Below are 19,606 nucleotides of genomic sequence, written 5' to 3'. Positions count from 1 at the left end.
GTCTCTGTTTATTTGGTGCTAGTGTCCTCTAGTAAGAGAGTGGCGTCAGCGGAGGACCAAAATGCGAGACTCATTAGCCAATGAACAGCCAGGAATGGGTCTCGCGCTACTTTTGCATGCTAAAATAAAGCTGATAATGTACAATTTGATTCAAGGGATGAAAAACCCTTTCAAAGTACAACACAAACTGTCTATTTTGCTGCAACTCGACAGTGCTGCTTTTTTTACTCAAGAGTTCCACTTTCTACTTCCTGGAAAAAAGCTGGTCCATTGGAGTGAATGGAGATGTCGGAACTCTTCTATTATACGGCTCTGTTTGGTGCTAATCTATTTTCTGTCAATACAGAGGGGAGAGGTGCATTGTACGTTTTACCTTGAGGACGTCGCCGTGCGCGAGGTGGAAGGTGCTGGCGGTGATGTTGATGCCTTTGCCCGTCTGCACCTGAATGCTGTACACGCACTCGTGGCTGTCGTCGTAGTTGGTCGGGTAGTTGGGCGACAGAAGGGCCCCCTGGTGGTTGGAGACGGTGGAGCCGCACTCCGCTGCCAGAAGAGAGACACAGAAATGAGACAGAATCAGCTACACGACACAACGGCCAGGAATACCAAGAGCTGCGCCAATTAAGTTTGGAAAAACTGGACTGAAATGAATATAATTTACGGGTGCGTTAGCATGTTACTGAAGCGATAAAGATAATTGTAATGCCTTGGATAATCCTAATTAGCAATTCATCCAAGTGGTCCCTCACCTTTATTGTTTTAGTATCACAATAATCGTTATTAAAACTGGCACGGACATTGTGGAATGTTGAGCGCAGTATAAAATCATTACAGGCTTCATTTTGTAGATTTACCCCACTGGCTTTCTTTGCACCATGCCAGGACCAAACGGCAGAGGATTACTTTCCAAAATGAACTGTTCTGAGTCAACAAGCCAAAAGCAAATGATGCACTTAATAGTCCAGGAGAGAGATGGAGATAATACGTATTGTGCGCTTCCTTGCATGTTTTATGTCGACCAAACACAACACCACTGCCATGGATCTGTTCTCCCTCCAAACATGGGCATGCATTTCTAAAACTCATTACCTATGCAAGTGAGTCACTACCATTTAGAAGCACTGCATCAATATAGTTGCTATCTGTTTCCAAGCCCTATTTTCTTGTAATATTCATTCATTGAAACAGGAAGATACAGAGGGGTAGCTGAGGAGGATAGAATATGTGAATACTGTGAGTTGAATGAGGTGGAGAATGAAATTATTATTTCATTTTATATTGTCCTTTGTATCATGACTTGAGAGAAATAATGTTTAAAAGAGTCCATACTCCTGAGCTAAATATGATAGATAGTGAGAACGTGTTCTACTCGAATTTCTTTTTGATAATATTTTTGCATTCTCTGAATTTCTTTCTAAAGCGTGGGACAGGAGGAGAAGGTTGACTTATAACTGATAAATTAAGTTTTTTTTTTTTGGTATTCTATGTGCAGGTATGTATGAATGTATATGTATGTACTGTATATGTACTGTATAGGCATATTGCCCCCTATCGTTGCATCGGCGCTGTTTCTAGGCCGAGCGCCTGGCGCAGCGCAAATCAGTGGGCGTGGACCAGCGCACTTGATATCGTCGTGCTGGCGCTACACGCAGCCAAAGCATTACAACCACGCCTTTTAAGCGTAAAATTATGCACCGTCATGCTCATTGGATAACTGCAATAAACGAATCGCACGCTTGCCTTTTTAGCTCCAATTCCAGTGGTCCCGCAAAACCAGACGAAAGCCAAACGCTCTGCCCCCCCCCCCCTCCCTTCATCCAGTCTGTCTGTCTCCATTATGGGCTATTATTCCATATTATTATGCTTCTCAAACCAATCTAACTGCAGTTTAAATACTGCAAGCATGTAAATACACTACACTATAGCAAGATCAAAGTGAAAAGAATGTTCTAAATGCATCAGATAGAAAAATATAGCCTATCCCTATATGATGAGATTAATTTTATATTGGTGAAAGTTTGTCCAGAACGATATCGTTTTCTCTCCCCTGCTGCAGGTAGAATGATGCACATAAATATACCCTACATTATGTAAAGTCATTGCATAAATGTGTTTTTATTGTAAAACTAAATGTGAAGTAGGGCCAAGTTATTGGAGCGGACATCACAGTATAGCACATGACAGTAGAAAGCGTTCCGCAGCGCGTTCCGCTGTCACTTATCTAAATCACGTTAAATCGACAAGAGATATATATAGGCCCAGGAGGACATATATGTTTCACATAGGGTGGTGTATTCATTTCGATGTTTCATTTGGTCCAATATTGAAATGTGTACAATTGCAGGTTGTGTTACCATTACACATTCATTTAGATCATACATGGGCAAACTACGGCCCGCGGGCGCCACCTGTGTGGCCCGCGATGGAATTGCAAAAAAAAAAAAAAAAAAAAAAAAAAAAAAAAAATTTACACAGTGCACCTGAACGCAACATGCAAGATACCCGCTGAATACGTGTGCAAATGTTAATGTCATTCTGGCCAATACTCCACTTCTGTTATAGCATTTCAGTCTGGAATATGGAATATCCTTCAATAATCTTTATGACTAAAAGGCTACATTGAATTAGAAATTTAAATAATTAACTCATTGGTTTTGGATTTATTTAGCTTCAAGACTGCATTTTTGTTCGTGTGACCCTCAACACAGGCTTTGATCATCCCGGGCCACTTACTGATACTTATGCTTAAATTAACCCACTAATATTCTGATTTATTTCAAGAAAAACATTTTGGCTAGTGGAAATTCTAATTGGCTGGTAACTTTAAAATCTAGCAGCCATATTGGCAGGTGGTCAAAAAAGTTAATTTCCAGCCCTGAGAGCAGGTGGTGACATAGGAGTGAGTGAGAAAAGGATGAAATATTGGTGGTTAAGACTGAATAATGACATCACAACTGTTAATTTAAAATGAGTTATTCCTCTAAACATGGCTTCAAATGCACCAAATTTTTCACGCGGGTGCCGTTCGGCCCTCAACAAAACCTGGTAGCGAGGACATTTTTTGTGGCCCTCTCTATCATCAAAGTTACCCATCCATGGGTTACGGCATGACAATATTTGTTCGGCCCCCGGCAACAATCTGGGTTTCTCATGTGGCCCCCCATGAAAAATAATAGCCCACCCCTGATTTAGATCGACCTTTTATATCTATTTCGCCTCATTTGGTTGCTATTTAGTAGCGAAATGGAGAAGCACAATGCATGCTGGGACAGGCCAGACAACTTACAACTTATTTTTCCTATATGGGATGGGAAGTGTGTTGTGCCTGTCTAAGCGAGGGAGTCAGAGAGAGAGAGAGAAGGGTGACAGAGAAGAGGCAGAAGAGCACTGGCGCACTGAATAGGCCTGGTTTCAGAGAGAGACAGAGAAGGGTGACAGGGGAGAGGCAGAAGAGCACTGGCGCACTGAATAGGCTTGGTTTTCAAAGGCGCAAAGCGCTAAATTTACGGCAGGTGCGAAGATATCAGTACGCCGAGATTTAAGGCCGACACGCCCACTTTGGCCCATTCTGGGACTGCGCCACGCCCATTCGGCCTAAAGCGCATTTGGCAGCATAAAGCCATATTGATATCGTCCCAAAACAGGCGCAAGGCACGTTTTTTTTTAGCGCCGAAGGCTTGTGGGAGAATAGGGCCCATTGGTCCCTATCGTTGCATCGGCGCTGTTTCTAGGCCGAACGCCTGGCGCAGCTCAAATCAGTGGGCGTGGACCAGCGCACTTGATATCGTCGTGCTGGCGCTAGACGCAGCCTCAACCATTACAACCACGCCTTTTAAGCGTAAAATTATGCACCGTCATGCTCATTGGATAACTGCAATAAACGAATCGCACACTTGCCTTTTTAGCTCCAATTCCAGTGATCCCGCAAAACCAGACGAAAGCCAAACGCTCTGCCCCCCCCCCCCCCCCCTCCCTTCATCCAGTCTGTCTGTCTGCATTATAGGCTATTATTCCATATTATTATGCTTCTCAAACCAATCTAACTGCAGTTTCAATACTGCAAGCATGTAAATACGCTACACTATAGCAAGATCAAAGTGAAAATAATGTTCTAAACGCATCAGCTAGAAAAATATAGCCTATTAGATTGGTGAAAGTTTGTCCAGAAAGATATCATTTTCTCTCGCCTGCTGCAGGAAGGATGATGCACATAAATATAGCCTACATTATGTAAAGTCATGGCATAAATGTGTTTTTATTGTAAAACTAAATGTGGAGTAGGGCCAAGTTATTGGAGCGGACATCACAGTATAGCAGATGACAGTAGAAAGCGCGTCCCGCTGTCACTTATCTAAATCACGTTAAATCGACAAGGGATATTTATAGCCCCAGTAGGACATATATGTTTCACATAGGGTGGTGTTTTCATTTCGATGTTTTATTTGGTCCAATATTGAAATGTTCTACAATTGGAGGTTGTCTTACCATTACACATTATTTAGATCCTCCCTTAATATAGGTTTTCGCCTCATTTGGTTGCTATTTAGTAGCGAAATGGAGAGGCACAATGCATGTTGGGACGTTCACATTGCAGTCAAGTTACAGCTTATTTTTTCTATGGGACTCTGAGCGAGGGAGTCAGAGACACTCGGTATTGTGCCTGTCAGACTGCGGAGAGAGGGAGAGAGGTGACACAGAGAAGGGTGAAAGAGGAGAGAGCCAGAGGGGAGGGAGAGAGCCAGAGGGGAGCGCTCCGCGCAACTGGCGCACTCTGAATAGGCCTGGTTTTCAAAGGCGCAAAGCGCTAAATGTAGGCCAGGTGCGAAGATAGCAGTACGCCGGTAGTTAGCGCCGACACGCCCACTTTGGCCCATTCTGGGACTGCGCCACGCCCTTTCGGCCTAAAGCGCATTTGGCAGCCTAAAGCCATATTGATATCGTCCCAAAACAGGCGCAAGGCACGTTTTTTTGCGTTTAAGGCCCGTTTTAGCGCCGAAGGCTTGTGGGAGAATAGGGCCCATTATGTCTGCATGTATATGATACTCTGTTGCTCTAATTTGGGCTGCACTGGAAGCTTCTGGTTGGGTAACATACCGGAATGTTATGTTTTGTTAGATATTGAATGTTGATGTGTCTGATAATCCCATGTGGGATGGGTCATGTAGTTGTCCTGACACGAAAATAAAATATTCATTCATTCATTCATGCTGTCATAACCTTTCCCGCCACAGGGCCAAATTGGCGTACCAGGGCCAGGGGTTAGTAAACCCCATCCATGCATACAACACTCCATCATGGCTCTGATGGGACTATTAGTGTATATGACACTAAGGCTCTGCTACTAAATGATCTGTGGAGTCACAGCTCTTAAGATGTGCAAGTCATCAAATGTCATGTAATGACAGAAGTCATGAACTGTCCCATGCAGGCCAGGCCTGCTGCAAAAATACAAATACAAATAAAAAAATCTCCTGGGCTAGATTTACCCCAGCAGCTCAAATCAATTTAACACAGGTGTGATCTTTTAATTGCTGTCAACTTAACACTTGGTGGCATAGTGTAGGTCTACTTAACACTTGGTGGCATAGTGTAGGTCTACTTAACACTTGGTGGCATAGTGTAGGTCTACTTAACACTTGGTGGCATAGTGTAGGTCTACTTAACACTTGGTGGCATAGTGTAGGTCTACTTAACACTTGGTGGCATAGTGTAGGTCTACTTAACACTTGGTGGCATAGTGTAGGTCTACTTAACACTTGGTGGCATACTGTAGGTCTACTTAACACTTGGTGGCATACTGTAGGTCTACTTAACACTTGGTGGCATACTGTAGGTCTACTTAACACTTGGTGGCATACTGTAGGTCTACTTAACACTTGGTGGCATACTGTAGGTCTACTTAACACTTGGTTAATACTGTAGGTGGAACACTTTATGTTAGCTGTAAATCCTTACATTATATATAGACAAAGAGGAGAGAAATCCCTATATTATATATAGACAAAGAGGAGAGAAATCAGAATGAAAGCGGCTGACCACGTACCCACACACCTTGGCAGAGGGGCGCTCCACATGCGGCGGCCACCTCCCAAGCAGACGATCTCCCTGGCCCCCTGCAGGCGATAGCCGGTGTTGCAGTAGAACGCCAGCGAGTCGCCTATTCCGAATTTGGCGCCCGTGTGCCATCCGGACTGTGGAGTCCCCGGGTCCTCGCAAGGTTCAAGATCATACTCTGGAAATAAACGATAGCAAAAATATGATTCTGAGCAGAATTGGATCTAGTCATATCTAAGACAAATTTGTTCTGACCAAGGACAATATATAATGCACCATTATCATATTTATGTTGTGATAGTTAAAGTCCCTGGAAACCAGAAATAATGTTTTATTATTTAGCATTTTGAGTTCATCACATCACAGGAACCTATGTTAATAAGCCACCAGCCAAATTTGAACGATGATGAACGTCGCAAAGTATATAAATTTAGGTTTGACAGTCATGACAAAAGTCATGAGAATCAATTAGATTTTAGGCCATGGCTACACTAGGCCGTATTGCACTTCGTTTGCACCTATTGTCCACACTACCTCTATTGTTCGGAGTGTTAAAGCTGTTTTAAAGCCGAAGACGGGCTGAGCCCGTCTTCGTCATCAAACTCCGTCTTCGAAAGCGAATGGAGATACATATTTTTGAAACGATGCAAGTAACCTACTTGTACAGCAGGTGGCGGTAAGCAGCTTGAAGCTGTCGGCGACCCGCCTACAAACAACAGAAGAAGAAAGTGTGTCGCGCTGGTGACGCACTTTTTGTGGCGACGCACTGTTTACCCCGCTAGTTGAGAAAAGTGGACAGACGTTTGATCATGGATAACCAAATTCTTCTGTCCTTTTTACGTGATCCGATGCATCGTGGTGGCACGTCAGTAGTTTGTGGATATTATCTCCAGACCTCGCATCACCAGCCACGAGGTCCCCGGCCGCCTGCGGTTTTACGTTATCTTCCACAAAATTGAGGTAATCTTTAGCTAACGTAATTGCAAGCATGACATTTAACTTGTCCATTTGTCAAATATTACATGAGGACTAACATTCTAGAGAAGCAGAAGTTACGTGTTAATGTTTTAAAAACGTTATTGCATGCTGCACAGCATTGTGTTGGGTAAACGAACGCCCATTGATTAATAACACATGTCGTTCGTTTATTCAAGGGAATGATGATCGTCAAGTGATGGGGACACAACAGAGGAACAGGATTTGTGGAAAATGAACGTTAGTAAATGCTGTAAGGTTAACGGTAATTCTCATGTGTATGGTTTATTTAGCCTACTCAATCTCTCCTGAGATCATAACGTTAACCTGTTAGGCTACTGTGCACTGCTGATAATCAGTTGTTTCAACATCAGATATAACACAAGTCAAATGCCAACAGTTTTGAGACTTTGAGAGATTTGTTTTGAACTATTTGTACGCATCTATCTGCCAGTGATCTATCTATATTGTTATTTGCTTGTTTTAATGCTTTTGTCAATAAACATTGCCAACAAATAGCCTTGTTGTTTTTGTGCTATGTACTTCGGTAAATCATGTAGGCTACCTGAATGTATCACAATATGATCGCAGAAGGAGCCCATTAGTTGTCAGAGGCAGGTTGGATATAATGATCAGATATAATAAAGATTGTTGATGTCGAGTGAACACGAACTATGGTGATATCTGTATAAATTCGGCATACATTACATAGACTACACCATAACATATATTTCAATATAATTCAAACAACGGTTCCTTTCCCATACCATGGTGGGCTGGACTGTAGCCTACAGTAGTCTATTGCTGTGAAAAATAACTACACGTGATTGTGTTAAGTGTTACACTCTCTTTCAATCGATAAATGTTTTCCAATGACACATTAGCTAGCCATATTCTTAACTGAGCTTGGTGGAATTATCTCAAGACAAGTGTGTATCAGCTTAATGTCCAATACAGAAGAGCATGAAACAAATCTGCAAAAACTATATTTATTGAAATGTGATCGTCATGTTACATAACGTTATAGAGCCCAATTGGTCTGCCCATAGCGTCGACTTTACATGGAGGCTATGTAAGAAATCTTTTGCATCTGTTAAACCAACATATATCTTCCATAATGAATTAAATCATAATCATAATGCTACAAAGACATGAGCTAATCACCACAGAACCGCACAGACCATTTCGCCCGGTATCACGGACGTAAATGTGTCCAGGCCATTGAGATGAATATGAATCTTTATTATATGTCGATGAAGCGAGCAGCTCTGAGCTTCCATCAGCTAGCATGGTCGATGTGCTGGCTGGATCCCCTGTCCTCAAAAGTCCGATTTCAAAATAGGCTTATTTTTTGATAAACTGGCCTCATAAGGGGGATCTATAGCCTACAGTTATGTGTCTACTAACATTATTAAAAGATCATAAAGGTAACGCTGTTTTCTGACAGTTTGCTTCTTCTTCTTTTCTTCGACTTGAACGTAGGCGTAGTTGCTGCCCTCTCGTTGTGGACTCCAGTACTAAACATAGAGGCATGCGCATGCGCAGTGTATGTAAAGCATCGTATTGCGGGCGTCTGGCATGAGCTAATATGGACGCAGACTGCTCGGAGCCTGCTCTGGTGTAGACTGGGAAGGCTTCAACTACGGGGTCTTTGAAAACGGCTTAGTGAAGATGTAGCCTTAGGGCCTGTGTCCACCTAGCGTTTTTTTCCGACGTTAAACACTGGGAATGCGCTGGGGAATGCTGATCCCAGCGCACAATATACAAGGAAGCAGTCTGCAAGTAACGTTAGTTCAGCTTGATAGCTGACAGCTAGCAAGCTAACAACACAGGTAGGCTACGCTATTAAAAGCAGTAAGCACAACACTCACCAGAAATATTAAGTGTCTAGCCGATCTGCTCCCACAATTGAGCCGTTCTGTCTCTGTTGCGATAGTTTTTCCATATGATTAGTTACCAGAAAAGGAGCAGCCGACACCAGCGTCTTTCTGAAAAGTTAAAATATTTTCAGCTGGAAGCGCTGGGAGTCGGCGCACAAAAACGCCGAAAAAAGACGCTGGGCGCTCTGCACTTTCTCTACACGTCCGTGTGCGCTCGCATACGCTCTCCCCGCATTGGAAACAATTGAAAATAGACGCCGGAGCTGATGAAAAGACGCTAGGTGGACACAGGCCCTTAGACTGTATTTTCTCCCGCTGACTGTGTGGGCGTGTCCCGTGTGTGTGCGTGCAGGACTGCAGGTCTCCTCCTCCGAGAGAGAGAGAGAGAGAGCGAGAGAGGGAAACAGAGAGAGAGAAGTTAAGAGAGATGGAGTGTGTGTGTGTGTGTTCGCTCGTTGCATACTGACAGAGAGGAAGATCGACTCTGCCGCTGCGAGTGAACAGCGCTACTGTGTGTGTGTGTGTGTGTGTGTGTGCGCGCATGCGTGTGTGTGTGTGATTTGATTAAATCTTATGACGTGATATGATGAGATCATTCAGTTTAGCACCGCGCGCACCGCTCTCTTCAATGAGGAAGTGGAAATCCAGACCTTGTAGAAAAGTGGCGATTTTGGGGCTTTGGGTTGAAACTAATGTCCCCTACTTTCTGAGGCACACAATTACTCACATAAGACCCTAAATGTAATAGTTAGAAGGTTTTTGTGGATTTTGGTTTCCAGGGACTTTAACTTGCCTAGCTCCTTCCATGGGAGGTCAGAGGTCAGGGTCAGCTACAGCACAGAATAGCGGAGCCGGTCGGTACGGATTAATCGTCTTGCTCAAGGACACTTCAGCAGGGTGGTTACTTGAACTCAAAATGATGGATGAAGGACAGACAGGCTCTCTACAAACTAGGCCATCCTGCCCCACCATTTTGTTACACAAAGGCTGTTGGTAGCTTTGACATTTGGGATATAGAACATTTTCGATAATATTGAATATCACAATATTTGCCGAATATGGCGATATGACCATGTTTTATTTAATTTTGATTGATTGATTTAATTTTCGAAAAAATGTGGGACAGTTTTCCAGAGTCTGTCCTGCTGCCGACCCTCATGTCACTGCTTACTGTACATTATTGGTACTGTTAAAGCAAAAGGAAGTGATCAGCATATCAACCTCAGTCCCTGATTTATTCATACTATTAAATAACATACACTAGTAAATAATATGTAATAATGCATTATGTAATATATTATGTATTTCTCTTTCAACATGAGAGCCCCCCCCCCCCCCCCCCACACACACACACACACACACACACACACACACACACACACACACACACACACACACACACACACACACACACGTAAAGGTCTTATTACTGACATTATTCATGCCATGTCTCTATCTGGCATCATGCACAACTTCATATTGATGTTTACCACACTTACAGCAGCACCCTTATCGCAGGGAGTCGCTTGACAAAATTGACAATTTTTCATCAAAAGTTCAATAAAAAGGTTAAGATCTGAATTATAATCAGGCAATCTATAGATGCTAATTACAGAGCACGCAAGCACCCACACCCACCTACACAGTCTCACACACACACACGCACACACACACAAACTATCGGATAATTTCATGAATATTCATGGCTACACAAGTTATGCTTCACTTCAGCGAACAGCAGACAAACATTTAGCCAGCCTGCTCGTGCAGCAGACCCCTCTTCTCTCACTCTTGCTACCTGACATGTTTCTCTCTCTCCGCCCTCTCTCCATTTCCCACCTGCTCACTCACCATCACCATCTGTCTCATCTCCCTGTACCTCCTCTCCCTCTGCCTCCCTCTCTCTGTTCCTCTGCTCCTCGCTGCCTGTATGGGCGGGCTCATTCTTCTTGTAGCTCCACCACCACCACCCTCTCCCCTCCCCACACACCTCTATCTCCCTCCCTCTCCACGTCCGTGGGATCTTCACCCACATGGCACGCTTTTGATCAGGCAGACAGCAGACAACCTCTCTACCTCAGTGACCTGGCTGTCTCTTAATGATCCTCCTCTGATCGGCGCAGCCCGAGGCACGTTCTGCCTTAAGCCTGCTCCTGTTCTGACCGACAAATCACTCCTAGCATGTTCCTTTACTCATGCTTTAGAGGCTTAGCACTTCTGATCTCACCATCGAACGTGCCGGGCTCTCCTGATGTCTTTCACCTTTTCTTTCTGTGCCTTCGGTGATCCTTACTCCTCCCCTTGCCGCCCCCAGCACCTACCTCCCATCCCTCCCCTACAGATCCTCCCTCCCTCCCTCCCTGCGTCTCACGTGAGCCTCTGCCGTCTCTCCCTACCCGAGAAGGAGATGTTGAATCCTTGCAGCGATATGGAGAAGTCGGAGATGAAGCGCAGCTGCGCCTTGAAGTTCCCGTAGAGGCCGGCGTTGACGGGCGCGGGCCGCTCGGAGCCGGTGAGCCGGGCCAGTGGCTGGGCGAAGCTGCCGTTCTCCGTGATCAGAAGGTAGTCGTGGTGGTCCTCCAGGTGGAAGGAGTGGAAAGTGAACTGGACACCTTGGAGAGGGGAGAATAGCCCCAGGGTTAGAAGGAGCTATACATCTGCTGAATTCAAAACATGGATTCACTGAATAAATTGATTAAATATCTATATATCTATATATCTATATATAAGGCACAATATGGAATTTAATGTGGTTATTAGTGAATTTAAGTTTTAGGACTTAAAGGAGAATTTCGTTTTTTTTTTAACCTGGACCCATCTCCTGGCAATAATTATGATCTGACGACTCACCCAGTGTTCTCCGCAGCGTTTTTGTCTGTCCTAGGCGTTGTTTTGAGATCAATACTGTCCAACCAGTCCTAGAATGGAGCTCCGTGGGGGCCAAGTGGCAGCGTGTTTTCCTCCATCTAAATAGACAGTTTTATTCCCGTTTTCGGATCCCTAAAGAACCAGCAGACTGCTATTGTCCCCCGGGCTCTTTACAGCGGTAAAGAGCGCCGAGCGGTAGTTGTTACAGGCATCCCAGGAATCCCAAGCATCCCATTTCCGCCTGTCGTGTCACTGAGACTTTCCTGACGAGAGTTGTGTCTCACTGACCCGACAGGCAAAAATGGGGTGCGTGTAACCACTGGTGAAAAGAGCCCGGGGAAAAATTGCAGTCGGATCGTTCCTTAGGGAACAGTTTATGACGATATGCGTCGAAAACGGGAATAAAACTGCCCATGTAGATGGAGGAAAAGCACGCTGCCACTTGGCCCCCACGGAGCTCCATTCTAGGACTGGCTTGGACAGTATTGATCTCAAAACAATGCCTAGGACGGACAAAAACGCTGCGGAGAACACTGGGTGAGTCGTCAGATCATAATTAATGTGAGGAGAGGGCTGCAGGTAAAAAAAAAACGAAATTCTCCTTTAATTAATCAAATTGAGTATAAGTGAAGTGATCCAGAAGAGATGCTATCTAAATGCAAAAATGCATCCAAGAATAAGAAGGCATGACACTCAATATCCAAAAATAGCTCAGTATTTATCAATGAAAACCCGTAAGGGTTCGGTCGAGGCAACCTTGATCAGATAATGAACAATAGAAAAGGACAACATAATGTACAATCCAACGGGAATAAAAATCCCCACAGGTGATTACGCTAAATGTAATTACAAGTAGACCAATATCTGTACAGGAAACAGTGCAAGGGCAGGAAAGGAGGCAGAGCCAAATCTAATGCGCTAAAAGAGTGGGCCTAAAAAAGGGAGGAGACTGATGAAAACAAATGCATCATCATACAACAGTTATAACATACACATGCTAGTGGGCTTTGACAAATTGCCAATTTCATTTTCAATTTTCAAGTTGTATGATTCCATCAATCAGTGCAAGCAGGGTCAGTGAGACTTCTCCCATGTCCAAATCCGCCCACTCGGTTCAACTTGTAACCCTGAAAACACCCCCATCAAACTAACTAAACGTTGCTTCCTGTTAACAAACTATGGTCTATTTTCTGCCATGATGGCCAGTTGGCCGTGCTTCAGCATGATACGTGCAGCCATTTTCATGCCATCTGTTGAATCTGCATTGTTATAAGATTAGTTATAAGCAGTGGTGCCCCAATGGTTAGAGAAGCGAGCTTGTGACCGGAAGGTCGTCGGTTCAATCCCCGGGACCGGCAGGATAAATCTGGGTGGGGAAAGTGAAAAGGCAGCGCTTGCCCCTCCCTCATTACCACCACTGAGGTGCCCTTGAGCAAGGCCCTTAACCCCAACCGCTCCAGTGGAGCTGATCAGACTGTGGTTGTACTGGGCAGCTTCCAGGTGTGAATGTGTGTGTGAATGTGAACAGGGCACTCCTGAAAAAGAGAGCATTGCTCTCAGTGAGACTCCCCCTGTATAAATAAAGGTTAAAAGAAAAGAAAAAAAATCTATAATGTCCTGCAACACTTTGGGCTCTCTTAATAAGGAGAATGCCAAATGGAAAATAAATAACAAAAATATATCCGCAAGTGGCGATAGCAGGTCCGAGCAGAATTTGAAAAGACAGAGAAAACAGAAGGTAGAAAGACACAACACGGACAGGTTGGGAAGATGGGACACACACTAGTTAGAGCTTAGCAGCAGCTTTTGTGTTGTAAAGTGAATCACTTCATACAACCACATTATGACATTATTCACAACGACCAGACGTTCTATCAGAACACAAACCCTTTGTACTAACTACAGACGAACTAAAGACTTCAGAAAGAAGTTTTGGATTTGAAGTCTTGCAACTAACTATCCACATGAGAGGGAGACGCTTTACCTAATGAGCTAAATGCCTGTTAGAGGTCTACAGAGGAGAAAATAACTTAAGGGAGAAGTATTGTGATATTGCCTATGATTGACAGACACTGACAGTGCTAATCACTTAAACATTGGAGAACTCTCCCCAAACAATACTAAACTAGAAGTGCACTCTGAGAGTGCAGACCTCTACCAAGGCCGATACTCCAGTCTGTTATGATATGCACATTTTGCGAGTCGGATCAGAACCCTAACCCAGACCCACGCACGTCCACCCAGCCACCCCAACCTACCCCTCGAACGCCGACTCTCGACAACTTTCCTGTCCTTAGCTACGTCCATTTTTCCCTAGTCCCGCCCCTTTCCTGACCACGTCCCCTCCCACCACCCAGGTACATCTAGTCACTTCCCCTTCGCACCCCTCAAATCCCAACTCTCTACGTCCTTCCTATTCCTAGCTACGGCCCCTTTGTCCTAGCTCCGCCCCCTCTCTTGACTCAACGCAGATCAGATCCGCTCCAATGGGCCCCTGCTACACCCTCCCACTCATTTTCATGAAAATCGGCCCAGTAATTTTTCCGTAATGCTGCTAACAGACAAATGGCACCGGCGGAGGTCATCACATGGGACAGTGTGCCGCACCCACACACACTGATGCCAATCAGCTACTTTGCCACAGGCAGATGATGTCAAACTTCTTCTTTGCGTTTTCTACAGTCCGTGATTTAGTGTTGACTTCTTTTTCATGAAACTTCAGAATGGTCACAGTTCATCAGGGACTTGAACTCGCAACCTTGTCATTCTGGCCAATACTCCACTTCTGTTATAGCATTTCAGTCTGGAATATGGAATATCTTTCAATAATCTTTATGACTAAAAGGCTACATTGAAGTAGAAATTTAAATAATTAACTCATTGGTTTTGGATTTATTTAGCTTCAAGAGTGCATTTTTGTTTGTGTGACCCTCAACACAGGCTTTGAGAATCCCGGGCCACTTACTGATACTTATGTTTAAATTAACCCACTCATATTCTGGTTTATTTCAAGAAAAACATTTCGGCTAGTGGAAATTCTAATTGGCTGGTAACTTTAAAATCTAGCAGCCATATTGGCAGGTGGTCAAAAAAGTTAATTTCAAGCCCTGAGAGCAGGTGGTGACATAGGAGTGAGTGAGAAAAGGATCAAATATTGGTGGTTAAGACTGAATAATGACATCACAACTGTTAATTTAAAATGAGTTATTCCTCCAAACCTGGCTTCAAATGCCCCAAATTTTTTCACGCTGGCGCCGTTCGGCCCTCAGCAAAACCTGGTGAGGACATTTTTTGTGGCCCTCTCTATCATCAAAGTTGCCCATCCATGGTTACGGCATGACAATATTTGTTCGGCCACCGGCAACAATCTGGGTTTCTCATGTGGCCCCCCATGAAAAATAGTTGCCCACCCCTGATTTAGATGATAGTCCAGCCATATTGAAAGCCTCAGAAAGAAGATAACTGTATTTGTGCCTCACATTAATCAGTTTACACATGGCTTTACTGACATCATCTTGACAGACTTGCTATTTGTATTTAGTTTGATGAAGATTGATCAAATTACCTTGAACATACAGTATGACATTGTCAATTTATCAAACTATTTGCAGCTGCACATTTCCATCTACTGTACGCTCAGTTTTGAAGATATTATAATTGTTTCGCTGGTTACTAATTAAGGTCTGACGATTTCATAAATCATGTTTTAACGTACATGTATGGTCTGTGGGATCACAGTCAGTTTTTGCGATAAACAGAGGGGGCTTAGTATACGAAAGATTTATCTCACTTCAGCAGACATGTCCTGAATCCATGAATTTCAGCTCTCTAGGACATACGGCTGAATATTTATAGAATTTCTGAGGTTTAAATTTCAACGTCTAAGGAAATTTGGTTAATACGCTACAAGCCCCGCACACTTTAATAAATTGTGACCAAATTTAATGGATTGACTTGGCCACCATCCAAGCATGTGTAAAGAAAATGTAAAAATCTATGCAGTCAAGTATGAGATGTGAACTTTTTGCATTTGTAGCGCCCACTAGCGGGAGAGTTCAAGATTTAGTGTTAGTTTATTGGTTGATAAAAGCCAAACCATTTGACCATACATTTGACCTACCAATAACCTTTATGCAACTTTGAAAGAGGACAGTCCCAAGATTCTCAACACCCGAGTTGCAAAAAAAGTGTTTTTTATTCATTCAAAATGGCGTACAATACTATGTGGTGGACATTGAAAGTGATGTATGGGTTGGACTCGGCTCCTTCCAAAGAATATATGGCCATATGAATGTGCAGTCTACGACACAGTTTATAAGCTATTGGCCAAAATGTAAAGTTTCTTGTTATAGTGCCACCATCTGGCCAATATATATGGGCTGCATTGCCTGAGTAGTGGTTGGCCACCTGCTGTAGGGCTTACGGTTTCTGAGCTCCAGATACTTTTAGGCTGAGAAAAAGAAAATATTCCAGAAAAAAGGGGTTCACACTACGTGCATGGACCCCTAATGGTCTCTACATTATTAGTGTCAGCTGATAAGCTTGCCTCACTGCGACGCCGTTGATTCAGGCTTGGTCATCGTTGGTTTAGACCAGGGCTATTCAACTCAATTGTTCAGAGGGCCACATTGTCAGAAACCTAAGGGGCCGGACCGTTCCCCGAGCTATTAATCCCATTATATGTACACTTGACACAACGCACCACCACAATTTTCAAAACTTGTATTTCACTACATTGCAAAAGTTGCTTAATTTTAATTTAAAAGTGCTTAGTTTCTGTGCAACAAAAGCTGTTAAAGCCCCAAAAGTAAACATTTGAAACAAATCTAAGTATTCTACAACACATGTCAGCTATTTGAAATAGCTCTCTTAGCTACACCACAGCCTTGTAAACATTTATAGTGCATCAGGAAAGGAAAACAACTGTAAACATTATTTCTTGTTTAGAACTAAGGGGTTGTCCTACAACCCAGGTTTTATGAGTGAAGCGAGGCTCCCACCTATTGCCATCTCTGCGTGGTACACGCTATCGAATGCTCTTACCTTTTATTACTTTAAAAGTGTCCTTTCCAACCATTCATTAAACCGTTGACAGGATGCAGACTGGACCCTTGGAAAATCCGGGGCGATCCTGACGGTCTCATGGTCTCCGATCCAATAGCAGGAGTAGAGGCGGGCACAAGCTTTCACGCCTGGAATTGGACCGGGAAAACCCCACTCACCCGGCATTCGGCCACAACCAGACAGACTGGCAGCAAGGCACCTGAGGTGGGAGCCTCGCTTCACTCATAAAACCTGGGTTGTAGGACAACCCCTTAGTTTTATTTCATTGAAGCTCGGCTCCCACCTATTGCCACCTTACAACCGACCTTGCTGCAAAGGAGCACCTAAGTGCCCGACCTTGCGACTCTCGATCGAAAAATGGGCCGTCACGGCATAGCGCATGGGAACCCGATAAGGATTGGGGAGCAGTCAGCGAGGCAACTAGTCCGCGGAGGCAGACAGAACCGCATGAGCGAACGTCGCGCCTCCCACATCCAGACTATAAAACCTCACAAAGGTATGGTGAGTCAACCACATATCTTCTACCGTCACACCGCGCAACATCGCCCAGGAAGAAGCCACGCCCCGAGTAGAGTGGGCCTTAATTCCTTCCGGTGGAACCTTCCCAGCGGCAGAATAGGCCAAGTTAATGGCCTCCACTATCCAGTGCGATAGACGCTGTTTGGACAACGGCTTGCCCAGAGCCTTAGCCCCATGGCACACCAGAAGCTGGTTAGACGTACGCAAAGTACGTGTCTTGGCCACATAGGCACGGAGCGCCTGCACGGGGCAGAGCGACCGAAGTCTCCTCTCTTCCGCCGAAGAAGAGGCGGAAGGCTCAAACGCGACCAGGTCTATGGTCATGGACCTGAAGCCAGCCCCAATACACTTAGGCTGATAAGCAGGGTTCGGGCGGAGCGTGGCCCTGCGCCCATCGTTAGAGAACACCATGCACGATTGTTGCACTGATAGGGCAATCAACTCTCTTGCCTGAAGACAAAGCGAGAAGCAATGCCGTCTTCAGCGAGAGGTGTTTCAGGTCGGCAGCGTCGAGTGGTTCAAACGGAGGCCTCGAGAGGCCATCCAAGACCGTGACCAAGTCCCACTTGGGAAAGATGTTCCTCGTCTGGGGGCGAAGCTTGTGCACACCCGTCATGAAACGAGAGACCAAAGACAGGCCTCCCACTGTCTTGCCCTCGATGTCCATGTGGCAGGCCGAGATGGCGGCCACATATACCTTAAGGGACTGCGGCGACTGGCCCGCTTCGTACAGACCCTGGAGGAAGCAGAGAATGGGCCGAACGTCGCAGGTCACCGGGTCCAGGTTCCTTTCTGCGCACCAGCGCGAGAAGGACCGCCACTTGTAGGTGTACTGAGTGCGAGTTGAGGTGGCTCTAGCACTCTGTATGGTTTGCACCACGTTCGCAGGCAGGCCCTGGGCTAGCAACCGTTCCCGTTCAGGGACCAAGCGGCCAGCTTCCACTTGTGTGGGGATGGGTGGAGTATCTCTCCGCCCGCCTGCGACAGCAGGTCCTTCCGACGCGGCAGCAGCCACGGAGGACCTCTCGTCAGAGTGATCAGATCCGCAAACCAGACCTGCGACGGCCAGTGCGGGGCTACCAGAATGAGCTGTAGCCCTTGCTGTCTCACCCTGGCCAGCACCTGGGGAATCAGTGCGATTGGGGGGAACGCATAGAGGGCCGCCCTCGGCCAGACGTGCGCCAGCGCGTCGTGGCCCAACGGTGGATCGTCCGCGAGGATGGAAAACCACTGGGGGCAATGGTGTGCGAGCCGCGAGGCGAAGAGATCGATGCTGGCTCGCCCGAACTTGGCCCAGATCTGCTCCACCACCTGTGGGTGGAGAACCCATTCTGAGTTGCGCGGGTTGCCCCGCGATAGCAGGTCCGCGCCCAGGTTGAGGTGGCCCCGAATGTGTGCCGCCGACAGGGACAGCAGGTGGAGACGGGCCCACTCGTGGATGACCGTAGCCAGCTGGTTCAGAGCCAGCGACCGGACACCGCCCTGGCGGTTGATGTACGCCACTGTTGCGGTGTTGTCCGACCGTATCAGTACATGGTGGCCCATGATCTGATGTTGGAAGTGCCAAAGACCGAGGCGAACTGCCTCCAGCTCTAGTACGTTTATGTGGCGAAGCTGTTGGGCTTGCCATCACCCGTTTGCAGCCTGGCCTTCGAAGACCGCGCCCCAGCCCCAAAGGGAGGCGTCGGTCCGAATCACTCGCCTGAGTGGGACCGGACCCAGTCTGGCGCCCTCTGAGAGCCAACAGCGGTCCGTCCACACTTCCAAGGCTTGGCGAGCGCGGTCCGACAGTGTAAGGACGCGGGACCGATGTATCGCTGGGTCCAAGCGATGACCGAGGAACCACCTCTGGAAGGGGCGCATGTGCAGCAGCCCCAGAGGAATTGCCGCGGTCGCCGCGGCCATAAGGCCCAGTAGCACGGAGCACTGGTGAACGGAGATCGTGCGTGCGCGACGCCGAGTTTTCGCCTCCGGCCATCTTGGCGGAAAGGCGAGCCCATTCCGAGACACGGGAGTCAGCCGCACCTTCACCCGACCTGGGGGAGGGGGGCAGGGAACTGCGGGAACCATGTGGGGAACCCAGGTGGGGACCGCGCTGGGAACCCGTCTTGTGCTGTGAACCCGCTGGGAAACTGTGCCGGGTATACTGCTCGCACTGCCGTGATCCCGACGGGAAGTCACGCTGGGAACCTACCTGGTAGCTGTGCTGTGAACCCGACCGAGAACCGCGTTGGGAAATCCGCGCG

General features: G+C 46.1%; 1 protein-coding gene across 1 annotated transcript in view; it reads right to left on the bottom strand.

Annotated features, from left to right (window-relative positions):
• The window catches only part of LOC310786958 (CUB and sushi domain-containing protein 3-like), a gene marked incomplete at its 3' end in the record, with an annotated part of 313,431 nt that overhangs the window by 178,644 nt on the left and 115,181 nt on the right, over window positions 1–19,606 (bottom strand). Inside the window, exons 15-17 of the mRNA XM_083648289.1 lie at window positions 11,306–11,521; window positions 6,044–6,232; window positions 374–543 (exon numbers count right to left, since the gene is read on the bottom strand). Coding sequence (XP_083504415.1) covers window positions 374–543; window positions 6,044–6,232; window positions 11,306–11,521 — 575 coding nt within the window. The remainder of the gene's footprint in view (window positions 1–373; window positions 544–6,043; window positions 6,233–11,305; window positions 11,522–19,606) is intronic.

The sequence above is a fragment of the Poromitra crassiceps genome (genome assembly GCF_964638095.1).
Source record: "Poromitra crassiceps genome assembly, chromosome: 12".
In the NCBI taxonomy this organism is placed as follows: Eukaryota; Metazoa; Chordata; class Actinopteri; order Beryciformes; family Melamphaidae; genus Poromitra; species Poromitra crassiceps.
Note: the sequence above shows the minus strand (reverse complement) of the source record. Positions and strands in the feature narration are given on the sequence as shown.